We start from the raw sequence: 24,559 nt of genomic DNA, 5'->3' as shown, positions 1-24,559 counted from the left end.
TTAAATTGGTCTAAATTTGTAAATTTCGCTCAAAAATAAACTTTACTTTTTGGTTAAATTTACAACATAATTACGACTGTTTTATTAGCAAGAATTCGCTGTTTTACTTCATAATAGAAGATACAGATAAACACACCATTTTTGTTATGATAATTTTAAATATAAAACTAAATAAACATGCAAAACTACTCGAATAATAAACACGCTGAATGCTGCCATGTTATGGCTGTATGTACTGAACTAAACGAGCATACAGCTGCGTATAATAGCTTTGTGGCTGATCTGTAACTTAAGTAGTAGCCCCCTGGTGTGTATATATTGTTTTGAAAGTCAAAATCTTTCTTAAATGAATCGAAATCTCGAATTATTTGAAACAAGTTCCATGTGCAGATGACGTGAAGCGTGTTGCTGACGTCACTTTCCCACAATGCATTTCGATCAAGCCAAAAAACAGATTTCAGTTCAGAGACGACGAGCGACGCGAACGAACGGCGCGTTCCATTTTGCTCAACGTTTCGCAGATTTTTAGACTTTTCTCGGTCGAAATGTTACTGTTTCTGAATCGAAAAGTGAAAATACGAGCATTTAGAAGGTTTTTATTTGTGTTTTACTGTTGTTAGTTTGTTTTTTTTTCGTGTAATTTTGCCGATAAAGTTAATATTGGCAACAACACGTACACAAAGAGATGACGTCATCAATTATGGCGGATCACATGATATGTGAAAATCTAATTTAAACGAAATTCCAGCTTCAAAATGTTATACACTTTTTGTAAAGGACTAAAAACAAAACATATTTGACCATTTTTCGCACTAGGACCAAACACACGGCCTGTTTTAATTGAGAATTCGAGATATATCCCGGCGTCTTTTGTGACGTAATAATTGTGTTGTGGCACGTGACTCGTCTGCACCAATCATAATCGAGCTAAATCGACGCTACTATATAAGCGCGGCGTCGCGACTCGCTGGTATAGTAGAGCCGAGCCCAATGTTTGAGAGTCACTCTGTATCAGTTTATTTATAGGTCTTTGAACATCAATCCATTGACTTGAACGAGTCTACATTAATAAATGTAAATTATTGTATCAGTATATCGACACAGTATCGTTAAATTAACCGATTTTTATTATATTTGGCAGTTTTCTGGTGGAATAGCAGGCTTCTTGCAAGTAGGTAAGGCAAAGGTCATAAGTTCATCTAAATGTTATGACGAATCAACATGATATGTCAAATTGAAGTAACGATAGTGGATTACAAGTGGATTTATTCATTACAGGATTTATTGAACATAATGTTTACGAATGCTAAAAGAATTCTCCTGTAGTTTGCAAGACTACTGCTTCAAGTTCAAGACGTTCTAATACAAGATTTGCAACTTTTGGTTATTTCTAAAAACAGCCTTTAGTATTTTTAGCAGGATTTACTAATCAGAAGTTTACACATAATGTAAATATAAGGAATAACAGTTAACTTATAGTCAGTTTTACCCCCACAAAATTAGAAACAGACTTTTATCTACACAGATTGTTGCTCTGATTTTCTTGCAAGAATCCTATATAGTTAAACATTGCTTGGAAGAGTAACTAAGGATCTTATTAAACAGTATGCAGAATCCCATTAAAGTTTATAAAGTGTTAGTAAATAATAACTAGATTCACCATTATAGCACAATCTGTAATTTAAAGACAGGAGTCTTCAGTCTTCACTAGTACCCAAGGATCGTTGACTTGTACAAAGTGTAATATTTGCAAGCTAACAATGTACACTAGTTGCTAGAAACAGTCCAAATATTGTTTATTTTGTCAGCAACTGTTTCGCGAACATACGTTTTTATGCCGGCTAATTTCACAAGACACATGCAATATATATATAGGTGATTTTATTTGAACCACTGCAGCCTAATTTAGCAACAACGTTACATTTAAATCTGAAGGATCCTATAAACTTTATTTGGTTAATAATACAAAAACTGTGAAAAAATCTAATTTTCGAAAACATAAAAAGATTTTGATTTAAAATTAAATTACATCAAAGTTTGTACTATAATTTGGATGAGTGTTTTTAAGCCAATGTAATTCTGTGGAATAATGTTGCAAGGGTAAAGGCCTTTATTGTTATAAACACTTTACAACATCATATAGTTTAGTGCCGTTCAATGTGCATTAAACTTTGGTCATGTAGGTCATTGTACACTGACTGTGTGTTGAAGGTTGCATACAATATTTTGGTCTGACAAAAATGGCTGGCAAAGAGCTCCTTGTATACATTCTGTGTGCTGTTTTTGTTGTATGTATTTAACTGTATTGATTTAAAATGTGGGCATTGTGGTATTAATACATGTGTAGTACATGAATATTGGTATAGGGAATTTGTATATTAACCACAATGTGTGTGTGTGTGGTTTATGTTGGTAACAATGTATGTTAAGTAGGTCACAAAACGCAAATAGGATTATGTGAAATATGGAATGCATGGAAACTGCTGTGTGGGTTTCTAATTACACCTAAAACTGCTGTATAGGGCATTAAAACGCGCGTTGTTTAGAGATAGTTAATTGGCTGACACCTTATTAATCAACCTTGCGCCTGTGTTAAGATAACCACAACGAAGCCAGGAAGTCGCTGGTCACACACGCACCCGGGAAACTAGTGTTTCCTTGTATACACAATCAACTTTTTCGTGGCGCAATTTAAACCTGGATGCGGCGCGACTCTCCCGCTTTTTTCTGCCGCCACAAGTCACGTGACAGAACCTTTCTCCTTAGGTGTAGACGAGATTACGTCACGCTGTCGCCAGATGCGACGCGCTAGTCACATGATAGTTACATCGCTTTTTTCGCGGCAGGCAGCGCTTATAAACAACAGATGCACAACGCCAGATTGCCAGTATAAAGGAGGACACAGCGCGTTCTAAATAACGTATGCACCTGTTCCTTTATATTCAAACCACAGCAGCGGGATTCCAAGTAACTGTTCCTTTGTTCCAAGCCGCAATACAAATATTGTTCGTTGTATGTAAATGCTATGTTAACATTCTGTTAGGTGAATAGCAACTTAAAGCAAACAAGTTGGGTTACTGGAATTCTATAACCTTACAGACATAAGGTTACAAACCAGTGGTTCCATACATTCAGTAGACATACCGAATATAGTAATAAAGGTGTGGTATGCAAGTTAGGTTAATTACAAACCAAATAAGGAATCAGTAATAAATAATAGAACCAGACAACACACCACACCTAACACTAGCTTTTATGCTGAGTACAAGGACTTTGATCTAAAATTGACATGGGAGTAACAAAACGTACCGATGAAGAATCTTAACAAAACTTGAGTTCAGAAACCACTGCCATAATTGTTTAGTGCAACTAACTGGGGTAGTGGGTCAACTGTGGAGTAAATTCTATTTCCCTATGGTACCACCATTACACAATGGTGGTCAACTAATCTATAAACACATTGTGTTAAACTTAATGTTCTTTATTTACAGTGTTAGGAATTATAGTTGGACCTTGTGGTCTAAATACATAATTCTGGCGGAAACTAATCGTATCACCTCTACAAGATAACATTGGGTGGCCGTTATGTCTGTTGTAAACACAACCATGGTAAGCATGGCTTGTGTTGTGTGCAATACTATGGGTGCTATTTAACCTTCATAGTTAATATAGTAAACATAGAAATGAGTGTGGGACTACCCCAGCCTAAAATGTTTAAGTCAGTAGCGAAACAAATACATTTGTTATCATGAGCCGTTGTATATTCTTTTAATCAAATTGAAGTCCAAAACACTTCAAGGCAATTTATAATTTTATTTACTTCTTACAGTCTACAACGGTAGGCAGTACAGTGCCCCCTAGTGACACTGGAGCCCCCGAAAAGCCGAATCAGCCTCGGCGGGGGCGTGTCACAAACCAACTACAATACCTTCGTAAAGTAGTTATGACATCACTATGGAAACATCACTTTGCGTGGCCTTTCCATGTGCCCGTGGATCCTGTAAAACTGGGATTGCCGGTAAGTTATGTATTCACATTCTAAAATACATAACGTGATTGCGCCACTGACTATCACGTAATAAAACATTGTATGCTCGCCTGACATAAAACATAATGTGACTATCTAGTAATTAATAACGTAATCGTGTCATTAAAGAAAGTAAACATGTCACTACTGCACATTAGAATCTCGTAGCAAATAAATAGTCTTAAACTCTGAAAATCAGTTTCTATTAAAAAAAAACATTATAAAAATGTTAATTTTTTTTTGCAGGACTACTTTGATATCATTAAACACCCAATGGACATGGCCTTGATTAAAAAGAAGTTGGAAACGAACCAATATTATTCAGCCAAGGAATGTTTGCAGGACTTCAACCTTATGTTTAGCAATTGTTATATTTATAACAAGGTAATTTAATAACAATATTTTATTTGTAAACATTTTAGATCTTCATGTAAACTTAAATTGACTTGTTATGACAAAGTTTAATGTTTACACTTAGAAACAAGTAAAACTGCAAACATTCACAACAAATTTTAACTCATTGGTTGTAACGCTTATGTAAAGTATGAAACGCGTATAACACGACACCCATCTTTACAGCCAACCGATGACGTTGTCCTTATGGCTCAAACTTTAGAGAAAAACTTCCTCCAAAAAATTCGTGATATGCCGGCTGAGGAATTTGAAGTCCAACCCACCACCAAGGGCAAAGGAAAACGTGGTAGAGCTGCTAGGGGGGCAGGTGCTACACTTACTAGAAAGCAAACACAAGATGCTTTGGTAAGTTTTTAAGGATTCAGCCAAGCATAAATGGCTGCCAAGTTTTTCTGTTTCGGGTAAACTTTTGTAAAACTTTTAATGAACCTTTGGGTAAAAACTCCAGTTTCGATGCTTATGCATTGATATTATTGTTGTCGATGTGTAACCTTTGGCAAGTTATTAGGATTACTTCAACCTGGTTGTCCCCTATGGGTAACTATTAAAACAGAACACCCATGTTATAAGTTTGAATGACTTTCGAGAATAAACAGCTTACATAGATGTATTACTTCAATATATTAACCAACCCACTATATACCTCCACAGCCACAAGTAGCAAAAGTTGGCCTTCCTGAAGAAGCTCACTCTGTCACTTCAACCAATGATGTCATCACCCCGACACACCCCCCACACACCCCTCACCTAGTTCACACCCAACACCCCATCCACCAACCCCACCCAGCCTTCAAAAGCGAACCACAAACCACTATCCCGCCTCAAGCAATGCCTGCCTCATTACAAGCTACTAATTCCCACCAAGTAAGTTGGACCCTATTATATAACAATCCCATTGTCCTATCCTATCCGAGCCAAATGGGCAATTAGGCATATGCGCCTAGCTTGTAAAAGGAAGTTTTTAATCAAGTTTGCAAATTATATATGATTTAGCAGTTGGGTTTATCTGTTCCAGGAGGTTCATGCATTATGCATAACCACATTTGGTGCCGATTATATTTGGAACTATGTGTAAATTGTAATAATGCCTATTCCTTTCATATAAGCTCACCATGGGTATATTTATGTTTCACGTGGCATTTTTACAATTATCAAATTTTTAGAAAGTTTTGTGACAATACATATAATATATTTTTTTTTTGGTATTGGCCAACTCTGGCCTAAACACCAGGCCCCTATGGTTTACCATTGAACTTACCCTGATCAGAACAAAGGGCTCATCTATGGCCTTTTGCAATCCAATGTTTATATTGTTTAAACCCCCTCGTATAAATCGCCCCCCTATTGCCCCACCCCTCAAAGTGGGGTTGCCTGCCTTGTGTATTTGAATGAAAGCAGCACTGACCTTAGGCCCACCTGCCTTCTAAGGCTAAGAAAGGTGTGAAGAGAAAAGCGGACACGACCACCCCTGTAATCACCACTGTGGCTGGTAAGAACATGACTACTGCATCTCCCGAGCATGATACATCACATGATAACGAGGAGTCTTCCCATGGGATGGAGGATATTGATCCCACGGAGACGACAACGAGAGTCCCCGGTCGCATTCAGTCCCTGGGGAGGAGGGAAAGCTCGGGGCGGACGATCCGACCACCAAGATCGAGGGACCTTGACTCTGAGGAAGGGGTGGGTGACGTGAGTGTCAACTTGTGTTTATTATATTGTTAGGTATTTAGTGTATTATGAAGTCTGGTGTTGTGGTACTTGCATCATAAAACCAGAAGATACCGTGTTCGATGCTCAATGGCTGCTACCATTGTGGGTGTATTTGTTATTAAACAACGCACTTAACAGCAACTGCTACAATCCAGTGGTCACTAATTAGTTGTAGCACCCTAGGTGTCTGGAACAAAAGGCCAACTTTGCCCTAAATCCCAACTCCATAGACCTCACCCATGTACAATAGAATGCCTAACAACAAGAACATCTAACCTTAGCTGAACTGCATTGGGTTTTGTGGTTGCTATGTAGAGCCGTACTGGTTTAAATCAAGTTACTAAAACTAGTGACCAAATGATGGAAGTCCTGGTTTGAATAAAGTATTAACATATCAACCAACCATACTTTATGATTCACCACCCTTCATTCCACAGGAACTCCATAACAAACGTCCCAAGATGGTGAAACTAACCGAGCAAATGAAATATTGTAATAACCTTCTCAAAGATTTCTTTTCAAAGAAACACGCGGTAAGCTACAAATAACTTAAACATTAGTTAGAAGACCGGTTTGTAAAGAACGTTTAGTAGTTTGTCATTTAGACAAATATCAATTTGGTGCAAAATAATTAAAATGTTGCTAAAATATCTAGTTATTGTTTCTGTGGCAGCTATTACATAAACCCTATAATTGAATAGATTAGAACAAAGATAAAGTGTTCTCTACATTAGTATATGTATCAATGCACTTGTGTACTGGAACCATTATGAAGGTTGTGTTATATTTAGTGTAGTTGAGATAATGTATTGTCAGATAGATGGGAAAACCGAAGCATATTAGGAGACGGTGTATTAACATTAATGCCTAACTTGGAAAGGCATTCATAGTTAGCCATATGGATACAACCCTATTTAATCATTATTTATCATGTTTATTGGGTGAAGTAGCACAAAAACTTGGGGTGGTCTGCCCCCCTTACCACCCCATGTTAGTTGCCTATTTACATATTTATATGGCTTCCATTACAGAGCTTTTCATGGCCGTTCTACAAGTCTGTAGATGCCGATCTATTAGGACTCCATGATTATTATGATATGATCAAGAATCCCATGGACCTCGGGACTATGAGGAAAAAGATGGAAAGCAGGTGAGATGTTATTACTGGTATGGCACACTACTTGGTAGAGCTGTATTTACCACCATGTATATAAGTGTTGTGCATCGTTGGGGCAAGCAGAGACGCACTCACCATTGAAAACAGTACTTGCCCTGTGTTGTATTTAAGCCTAACGATAAATGACTATTTTTATTTGTATTTTTTTACGGCCACATTTTGTGTGTATAATGTCTGAATGTTAACAACAACCTTCCCCACAGGGAATATCGCACCCCGGATGAGTTTGCGTACGACATGCGACTTATCGTAACCAACTGTTACAAATACAACCCCCCAGATCATGATGTGGTTGCCATGGCTAAGAAGTTATCGGATGTTTTTGAAATGAAGTAAGTTATTGCATGTGTGAACACTAGAACCCACTGAGGCAGTATATAGACAATTGATAGCAATTCTATAGGGGTGAGATTTTCAGTGATGGACACCTGAAACCTGAAGTACCGTTTTTTTATTTTTTTTATTAAAGATCTTGTATAACGATGTTAACAATATGCTTATGGAGATGTGCTGACCATAGTTGCCCCATTACCCCAAGTTTAATAAAAACAATAACCACCCAGATTTGCGAAAATGCCCGACGAACCCAGATCGGACTTTGACCCCGAAGTTTCTCGGAATGTTAAAGATGTTCCCGATAAATCTAAGAAAGAGAAACGGAGACGGAAACATAAACATTTGTCACCCACGGAAGATTCATCGTCGGAATCAGAGTCGTCGTCCTCCTCTGATGAAGATGAGGAAAGATCGGAGAAGTTGGCATCACTCCAGGAGCAGGTGGGGGTATATAAGTGTCCCTTTGTTGAATTTAAGTAAAACTGGGTGATGTGTATTCGTTTCATTAAATAGTATGAATTTATAAATAATGGAACGTTAGCTTTAGCTATGGGCGTATGTGTCCTTGGGCAAGACACCATGGTCCAGCAGGTGGGGTATAAGTGTCACTCTATTCAATTTTTAACAATATTAGAGTCACAGGGCACCAAGTTTTGCTTCACTGATGGGTTGGCCTGCAACTTGTCTCAATAATCTTTCTAATATTGTAAAAGTTGACTTCAATGTGTAAAGTATCGCACAATATAACAACACCATATGTTCTGGATTAATTAGTGACTCTTTACGACTAATTAGTAATTTATTCTTGTGTGCCTTTCTCCTTGATGACAACGTTATAGGATTCAGCATAAAATGACAATGCTAAAACACAGTTACACTCTGTGCTGACATCTTGTGTAACTGTATTTTAGCATTAATAGGTTATCATTATTCATTACCCAGTGCAAGTGACATGTGACCCCAGGCACAATGGATGTTACATGTCACTCCTAACCATAAAATAAACAAACTAACAACCCATCCCCCCCCTTCCAGTTAAAGCAAGTCCACCATCACCTATCGCAACTAACGGAGCAACAACAACGATTGCTGGGTGACAACAAACCTAAGAAAAAAAAGAAGAAAAAAGATAAAAATCGATCCAAAAATAAGGTCAGTGAAATTAGCTTATTTATCCTCGCGTGGCGCTGCAACGACAGTCCTTATAACCTGTGTGTTCTGTTTCATACAACTTGTGATCGCTTACCAATTACCACGTATGTAACTTTGTGGGAAATTGTTTTAATGGGAATTGTACCACACAACTAACTATAATGCTAATTATGTTCAAATCTTTCACCTGGATATTTTCAATTCACTGGATGTTATCAGTTATAACATTAACTCAACTTCTATCTCTGCCACACATTTGTATATCGCAAGTCACTTGCTTTTAACCCCGTCCTTAGACAGTAGTTTTGACATTAACTGCCTTATACGTAGCAACCAATCTAACCACCTCCCCACTATAGGATGAAGATGCAAAACTAAAGAAAAAGACCAAACCCCCCAAACCTGAGCGCAAACCACCCTCCCCCCCGGTAACTACGAGCACCCCAGCGCCCCCCGCTGCTGCTAAACCAACCGCTACTAAACCCAAGACCGAGGGGACCAAGAAAGGAAGGAAGGGGTAAGTTGGCTGTTGCGTTTATAAATATATAGTAGGGTGAGGGGACACCTTCAACACATAATATCCAAATATCCTGATCATGCTTTACACAGTATAAAATAAAATGATAGTTGATTGTTTGTTGATTGTATATTACAGAGGGGGATTTCCGTTTAGGTTAACCCACCTCTGTAGTATACAATCAACGAACAATATTGCCAGAGATGGATATAATAATATAGAACTGACATTTAACCATGGTGGCATATTCTGCCACATAGCTTAGGTTTATTACAATGTAACAATTACTTGGGTTTGTGCTCTGGACCACCTCTGCCATACATACCACGACGCTTATGTGCCCTTTGTAGGCCTCACTCATTGTGACACCCAAGGTACTACAACCCATTTGTGACCACTGGGTTAGAGCAATATTTGTTAAATGTCTTGCACTCTTGCCCAAGGATACATTCCCCAATGAGTATTGAGCATTGAACCCAATATCCTTTGGTTAAGATGAAGCACCTAATTTAACATACAAGTAACACATTATATCACCCAGGAAAGCTACCAAGAAGGGCCAGCCTGATGTTTATCATTATCAAAGTGAGGAATCCGACAATGAGAACCTTGAGCAAGCCAAACCAATGACTTACGATGAGAAACGACAGCTATCGTTGGATATAAATAAATTACCAGGGGATAAACTTGGAAGAGTGGTCCATATTATACAGGTAGGTGGTTGGTGGAGGGGGGGTGCTGGAATTGATAGAAATGGCATATACGACATGAAAATTGCTTTAAATGCATACTGATATACAAAAATACATCGGCAGTAATGGTATAAATCAAACAGAAATATCAGGAATTGCATTGAAATAAAATAATTTCTATCGTAGTTTAGTATATTAAATGGTAGCTTTAGTAGCTTATGCTATATAGCTATTATCTAATACATTAAGATCACATAAACAACATAGAAATAACCCACGTACCCCCACAGACAAGGGAGCCATCTTTAAAAGATTCCAACCCGGATGAAATTGAAATTGATTTCGAAACCTTGAAACCGTCCACCCTTCGTGAATTGGAGAAATACGTGATGACATGTTTGAGGAAGAAACCTCGCAAACCTTACAGTAAGTTGGTTGAATGATTATGGTTTATTTATCTTTAGCGTATGTGTAGCTTGTTTATCCTCAAATTTTGGGGCTAGAGCAAAATATAAATAGCACAATTTTGTTTTGCCGGTAAGTGTTTTGTTTAAGGACATTACACTTCCACAATGGGTGGCAGAATTAAACCTTTAAACCAAGTGTTGAAGCCGATATCTTACAATTGGAGCTCTAAACACTGCGTGGCTGTCTTGTAAACTATGATATAAACTTTTGGCTAGAACTGCAATGGCTCCTGTTGTTTTTATAGATTTATAATTTGGCAAATATTTTTTCGACAGCCAAGAAACAACCAGCCACAAAGGAACAGATGATGCAAAAGAAGAAAGAGGAATTAAAGAAGAGGTTGGAAGATGTTAGTGATAAACTAGGGATGCCAAAGAAACCAAAGAAAGGTGAGATGGGAGTCTTGTAATTGTTGTGCTAAAGTCTCATAGTTGTCAAACATAGGGAACCTCATCGATTAATGTGGTGAATGCAATATACTTTGGCTCTGTTTGTTTGTATAGACACCTAGCATCTTTAGCTGATTTTTCATTTTTAAAGTCTAAAATGTTCACTTCCACAAATAAAAAACTCTAACATTTTCCCCAAAATCCTAAATATTTTCCTCATTTTCAGCAAAAGCCGGTGTTGAAGCTTCGTCCCGTTTGTCGGCTAGTTCGAGCAGTTCTTCCGAATCCGATGACTCGTCGTCCTCGAGTTCCAGTGGCTCATCAGATTCAGAATCAGGTGACTAAGCAAATTTTGATTGTGACTAAGCTCATTTATTCAGACTAAGCAATTAAGCAAATTTTAGGTATGCTTCCTAATCTTAAATTTGGTTTGTTTTAAATGCGTATTTCACATTATTCTTACCGTTTAGAAAATATGAATTTGAGGGTAGCTTTGGGCAAGACCTTTATATTAGCCCTATGTGTAACCATAGGTGCCAACTTTGTTTGTAATTTACTCATTAATGCTAAGTTCTGGGGTGGGCCTGCTCACCCTGCCACCTCAGGTTTGACGCCTGTAACACTTTGCCTCGAAATTCACTTTTAGCACATTGGGCTAAATTTGCCACAGGTATTTTAACCACGGTGGCATATTCTGCCGCCTATCTTAACAGTAAAGGTCGGTGGCATTTGTCACAGTGAATTTCGAAGGTTTTCAGATAAGTGTTAGTTGAAGTTAGTTAGTGAAAGAGACTGGCACCACTATTTGGCATATTGAAACGGCGCAACTTATGTTGCAACAATGCACATTGTGACAAAACCTTTATCTTTGCGTGCCATCTTTTAACGTTATCGTCATTTTAAACTTTTTTACAAATGTCGTTTTTAACAAAATTGTTTTTTTTTCTCCTGTTTACATTATGTGTGGAATTAATTGCTTACCTGTGCGCTAAATGCTAATTTTAAAACTGTATTTTTATTTTTTCACTTATTTTTAATATCTTTTTGATTCTTTCGTCGCTTTTCTCGATTTCCCATCATTTGTGTTCATTCTTCGTTGTTATATATGATATCTATGTTGTTTATGTTGTTTCTATGTTTGGCCATAGCCGTTTATCAATTTGCCAAAAGTGTTGCCAGCTAGAAATCCCCAGTGTTTCCCATTACTAATCCTATTTATTCCAAACAGCTTGACTTCAAGTAGCAGCTAACACTGCTCAAAATAAACCTGGAAACACTCATTCAAGCCACAAAGAGTTAAACTTATTCTCCACCATTTTATGCTCTTATCCTGCGCTGTTCTTTTTTACGACATTTTAACTCTTGTGTAAATATTCGTTACCGACCCCGGTTTTCGTTGATGGCATTGTAACGTTGTTATGTTCGTTTTGTCACAATGTGCATTTGACCTACAAACAATGACGAATATAAAATGCCCTAATTAACACCTTTGTTCAGAGAATGACAGTTCAGTTTCAGGTTAATTATCGTAACGTAAGTTATCTTTTGGAAAATCAAAGCTACGGTGAGGATATTGAAAAAATGAAAAATCTAGGATTTGGGAAATCGCGGTAAAACCAAGATTGCTATAATGCTAAGGATAAAAAAACTATGAAACTTAAATTAAATAAAAGTCTAATAAGCCTTCATTTAACTAAGTCAATATTTCACGAAAGAAACTGCAAAAACAGGATTGAACCTCCATGTACAGTCAGAAGCGTTTTAACTAAATGATGAAATGCGATGTAGTTAATGTAGTTTGGTAAACATTTGACGCGTTACAGTTAAACAACTATACACCAAGATAAATCATTACAGTTTTAGGAAAGAAACTGCGTTAAGACAGTAATAGTATAATGTTAGTTCTTCAAATGATTACATTATTAGGTCTTCAGTGAAAAAAATGTAGGTCAGAACAACTTAAAAATAAGAAGCAACGATAAAACTATAGTCATTATAAAGCTAAAGATTGAAATATAAAACTTTTTCAACAACATGCGTGACTGTTACACCCCCAACCATAGGTACTAATTATGGGTGTTGGGTCTTATTTGGGGTGGTGGCAGGACAGGATAAAAGGATTTTGTTGTGTATGATTAATCTAACTTAAAGTAATAAGTCAGTTTAAATAAATAAAGTAAAACAGCAGGTCCAGATTAATTCCAGTTTCCAATCACAGCTTTCCGATAAGTTATTTTTATTCCAATGAAAACTTCAGTGGTCAGCATGCCTTAAGACCAGAGGTTATAAGTTCAGGGCTTTGTGCTTCTACCATTGTGTTTAATGTGACTTAAGATAAACGGCAATTGCTACAACCCAGTGGTCACTAATGGGTTGTCCAAATTGTCAGCCATAAAGTAAAAAATCACCCACAAAGTAACATACGTGGTAACTCGGTGGGCACAAGGTGTATGAAACAGAACACCCGTATAACGACTGTCCTTACCGCGCCATGAGAGGTTAAACAAGTCACTTTTATTCACGCAATAGGTATTAAATCTTAATTTAATAATTTAACAAATATGTTCTTGTTCAATTTGTTTACTTTAATTTCTCAAACAGAAATACGGAAACCGAAGCCAGTTGAACCAACCAACCCCGCACCTCAGGTAAGAACCTTTAGTTACTGGGTTCAAATCTAAATGCTGGTGATCATAACTTAACCTTATCGTCACTCATTTGTTTGTGAATTTTCGCTGCTTATCCACACACTGTAATAGCCTCAGCAACTCGACTGTTGGTATGTGAGTGGCAACCATGAATAAGTCACTCAAGTTCCCACCCACAAGGATATAAATGACTAAACCAACCAAAGGTCATGTCTGTTTATTCACACACTGCATTAGCTCCAGCAGCTTGACTGTGGGCATGGGAGTGGCAACCATGGATAAGTCACTCAAGTTCCCACCCACGAAGACATAAATGACTAAACCAACCAAAAGTCATGTCTGCTTATCCACACACTGCAATAGCTTCAGCAGCTTGACTGTGGGCATGGGAGTGGCAACCATGGATAAGTCACTCAAGTTCCCACCCACGAAGACATAAATGACCAAACCAACCAAAGGTCATGTCTGTTTATTCACACATTGTAATAGCTTCAGAAACTCGACTGTAGGGAGTGGCAACAGTGTTTTTTTTAAACCAACCCCTTTTATTTCCAGCCCCGCGTTCCCCCCCAACCCCCCATCCATCAACCACAACTAAACCAACCAACAAACGTTGTTCCGATCCCACAAAAGGTTTGCATAACTTTGTATTGAAACTACTGTAGAAATATATTATAAACAGTTTAAAATGATAGGTGTGTATTTAACCATCCTCAGTGTTGGATGAGACAAGAGTGAGTGTTACAAGTACCAAGCTGGTCTTTATATAACACTCACTCTTGTCTCATCTTACACCAACAACCCCCTTTATCCCCGCAGCCCCACAACCAACCCCCAACGAACATCATACCCCGCCCACCCGTTGTTAACCCTCCACCCCCACCAAGTGGTAGCGTGATCGCACAGCAAGACCCGGGGTCTTCATTATTACATCACAGACCAAATGTTAGTATGGTTATGACATCATAAGTCTATTATTATATAGGAAATTTTTGTTTTAAAACAAGCTAACAATTTATTAGGCGGGTTTGGCCTTTTTTGCCTTAACCCAGTGGTTACTACAAAAAATAATCACCCACAAAGTTACATACGTGGTAACTTGTAAGCTGGAATGAGGCATATAAAACATAACACTTGTGTTATATCGACTGTCGTTGCCCCGTCATGTGAGAATAAATAAGTTACATTCATTGCCCAACATATTTATTACTAACGAGACGTCCCCTCAGGTTCAAGTTCAACCAATAGTGCCACCCAGTGTTCACACGTCCGAGACACAAATAATCAACACAAGCTCAACAGCGCTCCGTGTGGAAGATAATCAAACCACCCTCGTTAAAAAGGTGATGTCATAATGTTGTCATCGTAATTATTACTTATGCTACCAGGTATAATGCAAAATAGTCTTTTCAGTTCCTCTCATATAAAAACTTAATCTCATTCCGACTATTATTTTTATTCAACAAACTTTGATAAAATCTTGTGGCAGGTGAAATAAAAAAAACATTTTTATATCTGGTAAACTGTTAAATACATGTGTATGTTACAAATAAAAAACCACCTATTATGACATCACAACAAACCATAATCGCTTCACAGAATGAAATAAAAATGAAGAATCGAAGCTCGTGGAGTAGTCTTGCCCAAACCTGGGGTTCTAAGGGGGTTTCCCAACCTGGGGTAATGACCCCTAACCAGCCCCAGTTGTCGCGACCCACCAACGCAGCCGAGAGTTTCGAAACATTCCGCAAGCAAGCCGAGGAACGAAAGCAAATGTTGGCTTTGTATAAACAACAAGAGGAACAGAAGAGATTGGACAAGATTCAATCAGAAGCTCAACTTAAACAAGAACAAGACAAACAAAGGTGTGTGTGATGTCATAATATATTGTTATGTCATATTATTATACTGACTCAGTTTAACGGATGTTTGTGGCGTTGTGTATCGAAAAGTTAAAGGTTATTGGGTTAGGCTGAAGTATTATTCCTGTTTTCATTTTCTTTTATCGTAAATTTGGTGTAAACTAAAGTATTCCAGAATTTGTTAACAATATCCACACGACTCAAAATAGCATTGTATCCATTCTACAACATGCCAAAGGTTTATCAACTGTTGCTGTCCAGCATGTTACAACTGATTTCTAAATATTTTCTCTGGCATTTATTTGCACATTTTGTCCTGTAAAAAAACATAACAATATTTTAGGTGATTTGTTTTATTGGATCTCAAATTTATAGAATTTAATCTGTTATTTAATAATTTTAAAGTTGTATTGTATTATTGTTACATCACAGAGAACAAAAAGAAGCAATGGAAGCTGCAAGGAGGCAATCTTCGAATGGGGGCGTGACTGGGGGTGTGACTGGGGGCGTGGCAGCCGACCATGAGGAGATGAGAAAGCAAAACCAGATCGCCCGAATGCGAGAACAGCAAAGACAACGACGGAAGGAGATGGCGGGGCAGATTGATATGAACCAACAGTCGGATATTATGAAGAGTTTCGAAGAGAATAATCTCTGATTGTGCAATACTGTGACATCATAATGTGTGGTTGTGATGTCATATACAGTGTATGACATCATAAATGATTTGGTTGTGACATCATTGTCGCTAGATGGAGGGTTGTGTGTGACATCACAAGTAGATGTGACATCACAATAGGGTTTCTTCATATAGCGCCGTTTAGTGGCCGAACTCAATGCTGCCACACGTGGACAGGATTTGCAATTCTCCGAAAAAAGCTGCGTTTTCATTTTTTCTAATTTCTTTCGTTGGCTCGCACGAATCTGTAATGTACAGTTTCAACCATTAGGTGAATTTCACACTTTGTATATAAGACCCCCCCCCCCTTGCTTAATTAGACACAATTTATTTACAACACAAGCCACTAACCCATTGTAACTAAGTTGATGATGTGTTTTCAACAGTTTTTGTTTCGCAAAAATTTTTTCGTTGAAATTTCCCTCGAACAGATGCGTGAGATTCTGCTTTCAATAAAAAGCCAAATTAAATTTTTCAACTTCTAAATTTAGTGCAATAATATCACGTGTATGTTACCATTAGCATAGGCGCCAAACCTGGGTTGACAGGGTGGGCAGGTTTACCCTGGGAATTTCTACACTGCATTAATTAGTAAACATTACAACTAATAAGTTAGATCCATTTCACAGAATTGTATTTAACTATTCCTGCCTCCCCTGCGTTTATAAAGTTTGGTGCCAATGAATTACCAAGAAATAGTATTAAGCATAAAACTGCGTGTACATTTTCTTGAAACAAACATTTCTTTTTGCGTCGTGAAATAATGATTAGTGCGCCTGGCTCCAAACCAGAGGTTAGGGGTTCACGGCTGCTACCATTGTGGACTTGTTTCTCTCCATGCTATATTAGATATTGTTAAAACCGACATTTGGCCTGCTAGTCTCACTGCATGGCAGATGTCATTATGGATGGGTTGGTTTCTAAAACAGCTCTTCTTGCATTTTGTGATGAGTGTCATTCCAGATGAAGACGACCTGTATATGCATAAGGTGCGGCACCAAATAACTGTCAGAAGAGTTGTCTTGGAAAGTCTAATATGTGTGGCAACAACAGTATTAGGGGTTGTTGGCTCACCTTATGAAATGGAAACTGCTGTAGCATAAAGCAAGTTCACTTCTTAAACAATAGATATTTCACTTAAAAAAGATATTTTTAAAATATTATAAGATTTCTATAAGTTAGAGAAACAACATTATACTTACCACTATGATGTCATAGAAGTTTATCTGTGATGTCATCATCAATTGTTTTTGTTTGAACAATCTTCTTTGTTTCAATTGTTAACAAGACAGAACAAACAAAACATAAAGATGATGTCATAATGGCAACATAATGACATCACAAACCGATGACAAATAAATGATGACATCATAGTTACCATTGTTTCCACTCCAGCGAATCCGAGCTCTGCTTGCTGTAAGCCGTTGTTTTCAGTACTTTGGAAACTTCCTGTTCAATTAATTGATGAGTAAATATTTAATTGTTACAATAAAGGTGACTGTGATATTTGAATTATTTCATTTAAACAACCTCCATTACTATATGAGAAATATTTAAACAATGTTTACAGCATAAGGTTTCCTTATTTATTCTTCTTCAATAGAAAAATCCAACATTCAAATCAAGCGAAGGAAATTGTCAACAAAACAACAGCCATTAAACCACACTATAGATATAAACCATTGGAATAGGGAAATCAGTTAAAATCTGTTAAACCTGATTGATTGTCCAACATAGGTAACTATGATGTCACAATTTGATTAATTAACTAAACACCGGTAGTAAGCAACACGTTGTAAGATTTACTTCCGATAATTAGCAAGTCGTTAATTGCAGCTTCTTGTAATTACTTTTTAATTAATGAGGTTTGTCTCAAATTTTGCAGATTGAATATTTACGAAACCCTATGTTTTGATATAAAGTAGTGTTTATATTTTACAATAATATTGTAATTTTATGTCAAAAAAATGTTTTAAAATAATAATAATGTAATTATTTCACTCTGAATGTTCTGTATATTACAATTATGCTGCTAATACGACTACCAGGCATGATCTATATTCATAAAACGGATCGGCCTCTAGAACAATGTTTAAAATTAAAGTCGATTTTAACAGGAGAAAGTTGATTGTAGACAAATGTTGGCTGCAATAAAATGTTAATTTTTATATCGGAAGATTTGTTGATAATAAGTCTGGCGGTAACGGAATATCTAGTTTTATTATATAAATAACCCCCACCTTCCAGCACCCCTGTGATTGACAGTTGAAGTGAGTCGACAACTTTGTTAAGATCGGAGAAAGTATCAAGACCGAACACTCGCTCGTTGTTGCCGAGTTCACCCGATGTTATAATCTGTTGGTTGAATGTGTTTTATATATTGTTGGAACAAACTTTAACCCCCCCACCTGTAGTTCTTCCTCCGAATACCCCTCCACCCCCACAGCAAATATCGTGATTCCCAACCCACGAGCGTACGCCGATGTTTCTTCCAAGAATTCTCGGTCGTTTGATCTGGTAATAAACCACAACTATGACATCATTAACCACAACTATGACATCATAGACTACCATTCTGACACCACGTACAACCATTATGACACCATGAAAGGAATATACGCCCGAATTACAAACTGAACCATAATCACAATTAACGAGGTAATCAATCAATCAATCAAGTTAATGTTTAAAGATTTGAAGCTTAAATCAACGAATGTAACTTTTGCTTGTCATGGATTATGCATTATGACATCATTAATCACTTAAGTGAACCGCATGCAACCCTTGTTAAACATGAAAGGTCAAAATATTGATTTCAAAATTTTCAGTAAAATTTCGTAGAATGCATTTAATTGTTATTTCACAGAAAAAATGCGATAATTGTTTTCTTAGTATTAAGCTATTCTGGCAATGAAACAATTATATTACATTGTTTGAATGAAAACTTATTTATCCTCGTGTGGCAGGGCAATGATAGTTGTTATAACACGGGTGTTTATACACCTTGTGCCAGCTTACAAGTTACCCTGTATGTTACTTGTTTTGCATAAGTAAACATACACTAATAATAGTTGCTGTTTGTTTATGAAACAATTCCCATTATGACATCACTTACTGTCCATCTGTCAACAGAACAATGACCTTTCTCGTCGTGGGGTCACTGTATCTAGTAGAGTTCATGAACTCTTCAACTGTACGGTTCAACGCATGCGCTGTAAAGGTCGTGAACCCTTGGAACTGGATGGAGTCTACCGCCATCTGGAGGAAATTGTGAGTTTAATATTTTATCAAAATAAAAGTTTTTTTTTAAATAACAATTTTATTTTAAGATAACAAAATTTAAAGCCTAAAAATTTAATGAAAATAAATACAAATGTTTCGTGAAACGATAAAAAGTATGAGAAAGATAATCAGATAAAAAGTGAAGCTTTTGAACACTGTAAGAGCAGTGGTAATAGTATAATATTATTTATCACCTGGAACTCAGCTTGTGTTTTATATTGTCCCAATCCAATTTCAACTTTCATGTAAGGCTGGACCGTTCTGTGGATTGTGTGGGTTAGGATAAAATGAACAGGTATAGGGTAAAATAAATAAAAAAGCATCGGTTAAAATTAAACCACAAACTTGCTCACAACAAACCATACATGATGTATAGTATCTTGTTTAACTATCAATACACCGCCTACCTTGTTTCATAATAATGTGAATATTGTATCACTCCAACATTAGCGAAGGTGCTGATATCGAATCTGTCCGTAACATTCTTTACCCATTGTTTAACACGATCAAAGTTGAGAGGGTCGGGCACGGTAACTGACCCCGAACCATCCAATAGAAAAATCAAATCTAAATCTTCAACAGGGCATTCTGTAAAAGTTAATGAATGTAATAAACATTTTATTTGTCTCCTTGAATGAAGTAGCAAAAATCAAATTAGTTGAAACAACAAAGAGAAGGGAATTATTAGTAAAATGACAGTCGTTAAAAACGTTACAAAATATAGTTTGCAGATTTAACATGTATTGTGTTTTATCATATAAGTATCCACACAAACATAATATATTGCATTTATAAGATATTTATGTTGTACTTGAATCTGCTTGCTTCGTATCTGTGGACCATGTTCGTCCCTTATCATTAGATGAATAACAAACACCGTAAGTGACATATCCAGATGAACAATTCCTCATTCGTAACGGGGAGCAAACCTGGTGGGATAATTGGTTTGAATAGAAAATGGTTGTGTAGCAAATATAGGCGTAAAGTTATGTAATTTTTTTGTTAAATTTAAAGTGGAATTGTTAAAATGCAGTTACAATAGTCTAAAACATAAGGGGACCTCTTAAGATATGATTTTACTTATGCTGTACACAATAAATAATTGAATTTTACACTTAAAGTTGAAAGGAATATATATTAATTGTATAACAATTCATTTATTGCATGAAAAAATGAGTCACTCACAATTAGATTTGGGCCATACATTTGTAATGCAACAAATATATTGCTAAAATAACTACAACATATGCTATGTCTACAACCCCCTATGTTTAATAAACATTATGCCAATGTCCTCGTTTTATTTAATGTATGAATAATAAACCACTTACAGTTAAGTTGGGGCCAGGTGGCGAAAGTATTTTACTTAAACCAAGCGAGTCTCTTCCTGGGAGAGATTTGGCGTCGGATTGGTTAAGAAGGGGTACAACGGGGTAACATGGGGGGGTTATGTTGTTGAAGGTGATGGGGCAAGAAAGGATTCCCCCTGGGCCAACAATCTCGCTGGATGAAGGAGTTAAACTGGGGGCTGCACCAATGGGGTTGGTTGTGGACCCGGATTTAGGGGAACCAACCAAGAAACTGTAAAAATAAAATAAAACTTGGTTTGGATTATAAAAGCTGATATGGTTTACCAGACATTTCCATGTTATACCAACTTTGCCCCCAAAGAGAGTCTGTTGTACCCAATGAATAATATATTGTGTTTGTTTGTTTTTGTACATTAGTCACACTGGGTGTGTTAATATTATATGCGTTTTTAATAGTCCAACGGAAAGCTTTCTGTATGATGTGTATTTTAGCCTACTTAATAGAACGAGACGGCATTCTAATCCTTTTATTGCGTCATAAGCAAGGTATTTATTATCTATTTCTTTGCGATCGTGTATTAAACCGGTCGCCGGCGCAAAAGTGGCAGCGGTGGGATTCGAACCCACGCCATCGAAATGACTGGTGCCTAAAACCAGCGCCTTAGACCACTCGGCCACGCTACCCGACGAGAGTGTTAAAGCGAAAGACGCGCTATATTGGAGGGGCAGTGTCTACTTCGCCGTAAATTAACAATATTAAACAGTTATAAAATTTTACAGAATTCTATATTAATTGTTTATTTATTGTATCAGCAACAAATGTTTTTTAGTTGTACTTAAATGTTAATTTGAAAAGGTGTTTTATTTTTTATAATATAATAAACAATAAACAAAGTTATATACTTACGTAACTTCCGGTGGTTGCGTCAACGTGGCTTTGACGTTCAGCGTATAACCAAAGTAATTTGTTGCGTTGTTGGAGTCATCAATTATATATTTTGGATTGTTGGTTACAACGTTGTAACTTGTCACGTTTGGAATTTGCATAACCGTAAAATAAATAAACAAAAAAGATAATTTCTTGAGACAAAATGAGCAGCAGAACCGACAAAAGTCGTCATTGCTATTTAAAAACATATTTGTTGCCTAGCTTTCTGCAAAACAGAAATAAAAAGTCGAATTTTAACACAGTATTACCTGACAACAACTGTCCTGTTTCAAAATGTTTTACTGATTTATAACTTAACTGTTGTTTTTACCTTAAAGGCGCAAAGCTCTCAAAAACAAGCCAAAAAATGCTTATTTTTATTCAGCAATATTTAACCGCAAAGAGCATTGTTGATATCGTGCGTCACAATCAACCATAATGACTCGTTCATTATGATGTGACAAACGGCCAGTTATTCGAAACATATTGCATTGTTCTTTTGAATGTTTCCGGAATACGTTTATCCAATCAGAGCTCAATAAATTTGAACCACATCCAAATTTTTTTGAGTTCAACATCTCGCCGTATAACCAATAATATTAAATTATATTGACAAATATAGTTGAGTGAGGGAAGATGGAACACACCTTTATTGTGTGCTAAACGCGTTTCATCTTCCCCCACCCTACTATATATAATAAATGTGATATATTTATCTCTTCGCATACAATAACCTGGTTCCGATTAATTAAAACAACGTGTTTAAAACACCGGTAAAAAACTAGTGCACAAAAAGCATCAAATAATAATAATAATAAGTATTGACATATACTAACTAATAAGGTTTGTTACGCTAACTGTTATAACTGTCCACCATAATTTCTAATTTTCCCTAAATTAACGCAATTTACGATAAATTCGCTCAGAAATGAAATATAAACAAGTCCCAGCTTATATATTATTTAGCATAAACTCTGATTAATCTTCTGATTTATATTCGCGTGATTTTATATTTTTGTTGACAAAACAAATATTTTGCGCAAACCAAATTACTGAGACCCACTAACATATGATCGAGTTAAAAAACGCGTTTTGCAGCCAACAAGTATTGTGACGTCACTTTGTCACGGCGCAAAATCATTAAGCACCTGTGACGTCATAATCTGGCAATTGTAAATGAGATTCTAGAACGAAAATTGCAATTGAGAGATACAGAATATCTTCATATTCAGTTTTTGTGACGTCACAATACGAACAATAAAGTGCAATTGTTTGTTCATAATCACGATCCCGGCATTTACATTTGCACGATTTAACAAACTCGTGTGGACGCCAACTTCGTGTTTGTGATGTCACAATTACACTGTTAAATTCATTGTTACAGGTTCTAGATCTAGAACATCAAATAATCTCATATGACGTCATAACTAAAAAAAAATATAACTACATTTTCCTTATTACTACATCATTATGACGTAACACTGCTTAGTTGTCACGTAACAAAATAACTGCTGTCAACGTCACACACGCACCTATGTCTAGGTAACAAACTCGATTCGCAACCAATTAATACGTCACACACGTGTATTGTTGTAGCATAAACACGTCATAGACGCTACAAGCTACAGCAAAAACCTCGCTATTTAATTAACGAAGTTATTTTAATCTACACAAGCACACATACTTCGTAACTGGCGGCGTGGCCTGTTAACGACGAAAACAAAGGTTAGATAAGTGCGTGTAAAGGTTAACTTTTGAGATTAAATTTTGTGATGAAGTAATTTGCGTTATTCAAACTGTTGTTAAGGGACATACTTCCTTTGTGACGACATATCAATTTGTCTATCTTTTTCTGCGATCTGTTTTTTGTATTCCTTTATGATGTCTTACGATATCCCATGGAACACGGTATTTAAGCCGGAGTTGGCCCATTGCCTCCCATAAAATAGCAACACAAGCACCAAATAAACAGCATAACACAACGCTTTACAAAGTTGTTTACAGATCGGCGAATTCTTTATATTTATAGTTGCTGCTAGTTACCTTTAGTGTGGGCCAGCGTCGTGGACTTATATATTTATTGTGTTTATATTTGACTCCAATGCTCAAATGCTTCAATATTTATATACAGTTGTAAGATTAAAGGGCAGTTTATTCTGTATACAGTGTTGGTGTTAAGTACTCGATACACCCTATATGTAGAATAATGGATGTGAATACGATTCCAGTGTAACCGGTTTTTAATATCTTCACGTTTCTATCACTTCGCGACCTCATGTATTTGGAGGTCTGCTCGGATTCCTCAAGGCGAAAGGCGACATTAATACCAGAGGTTTTATTTTCGAGCATTTGCTGCGAATCACTTGTCGACTCTCGCCCCGGGAAATAGTAACTTAGCACTTTAATACGAATCACGAATTCGTTAAGTATTTCGTTGGTAAGGTTAATATAACGGGAAGCAAAGAGTAAAATATGTTATTGCAGCTAAGCCATGGTGTGTGGGCAGATAAGCTGTCGGTTTGTTTTGGTCGAGACGTCAGCGTGTTATAGACCGTAGATTCCAACCGCACGTGATTAGCAGATATGCTGAGGATTAACTTGGTTTATTATCAACCAAGTTACTGTCTGGTTACTAAACTCATTATCAGCAGATGTTTCGGACAGTAACTTGGTGGATAGTAACCTCTTTTACACTAATGATGGACCAAGTTACTGTCTGGATACTAAACTCATGATCAGCAGATGTTTCGGACAGTAACTTGGTGGATAGTAACCTTTTTTACACTGATGATGGACCAAGTTACTGTCTGGATACTAAACTCATGATCAGCAGATGTTTCGGACAGTAACTTGGTGGACAGTAACCTTTTTTACACTGATGATGAACCAAGTTACAGTCTGTATACTAAACTCATGATCAGCAAATGTTTCGGACAGTAACTTGGTGTATAGTAACCTCTTT

At 36.8% G+C, this 24,559-nt stretch overlaps 2 protein-coding genes and 1 non-coding gene across 11 annotated transcripts; 1 reads left to right on the top strand and 2 right to left on the bottom strand.

Moving 5' to 3' along the window:
• The first annotated feature begins 3,485 nt into the window (after nt 1-3,485).
• On the top strand, nt 3,486-16,547 carry LOC149730520 (bromodomain-containing protein 3-like). Of its 4 annotated transcripts, none has more exons than XM_089884401.1 (22): nt 3,486-3,609; nt 3,830-4,018; nt 4,274-4,411; nt 4,607-4,786; nt 5,093-5,305; nt 5,870-6,127; nt 6,595-6,690; nt 7,189-7,307; nt 7,538-7,666; nt 7,898-8,111; nt 8,706-8,822; nt 9,182-9,339; nt 9,881-10,052; nt 10,322-10,457; nt 10,775-10,888; nt 11,115-11,225; nt 13,490-13,536; nt 14,092-14,169; nt 14,356-14,481; nt 14,766-14,879; nt 15,136-15,401; nt 15,831-16,547. In XM_089884401.1, the coding sequence occupies exons 1-22, from the start codon at nt 3,586-3,588 to the stop codon at nt 16,054-16,056; spliced, it is 3,225 nt and encodes a 1,074-aa protein (XP_089740527.1). In that variant the 5' UTR covers nt 3,486-3,585; the 3' UTR covers nt 16,057-16,547. The 4 variants fall into 4 exon arrangements, with proteins under 4 accessions (XP_089740527.1, XP_089740526.1, XP_089740525.1 ...); XM_089884400.1 differs by having other exon boundaries at nt 5,870-6,136; XM_089884399.1 differs by having other exon boundaries at nt 5,852-6,127.
• On the bottom strand, nt 16,274-21,821 carry LOC149730518 (integrin alpha-M-like). Of its 6 annotated transcripts, none has more exons than XR_016385665.1 (11): nt 21,577-21,821; nt 20,691-20,940; nt 20,171-20,288; nt 19,767-19,947; nt 19,554-19,620; nt 19,193-19,335; nt 18,486-18,591; nt 18,318-18,432; nt 16,801-17,526; nt 16,429-16,520; nt 16,274-16,322 (listed from the first exon to the last, which is right to left on the bottom strand). XR_016385665.1 is itself a non-coding variant. In XM_089884419.1 (11 exons), the coding sequence occupies exons 1-10, from the start codon at nt 21,804-21,806 to the stop codon at nt 17,290-17,292; spliced, it is 1,332 nt and encodes a 443-aa protein (XP_089740545.1). In that variant the 5' UTR covers nt 21,807-21,821; the 3' UTR covers nt 16,694-17,051; nt 17,280-17,289. The 6 variants fall into 6 exon arrangements, 4 of the variants coding, with proteins under 4 accessions (XP_089740545.1, XP_089740544.1, XP_089740543.1 ...); XM_089884419.1 differs by lacking the exons at nt 16,274-16,322; nt 16,429-16,520 and having other exon boundaries at nt 16,694-17,051; nt 17,280-17,340; nt 17,456-17,526; XR_016385664.1 differs by lacking the exons at nt 16,274-16,322; nt 16,429-16,520 and having other exon boundaries at nt 16,694-17,051; nt 17,280-17,526.
• Nucleotides 21,272-21,353, bottom strand: Trnal-uag (transfer RNA leucine (anticodon UAG)). The gene has a single exon. It is a non-coding gene; the product is annotated as a tRNA-Leu (tRNA).
• Nucleotides 21,822-24,559: the final 2,738 nt, after the last annotated feature.

This window comes from Ciona robusta, chromosome 9 (assembly GCF_009617815.1).
Source record: "Ciona robusta chromosome 9, ASM961781v2".
Lineage (NCBI taxonomy): Eukaryota > Metazoa > Chordata > Ascidiacea > Phlebobranchia > Cionidae > Ciona > Ciona robusta.
The sequence above is the reverse complement of the archived record's forward strand: the minus strand, read 5'-3'. Positions and strand labels throughout refer to the sequence as shown.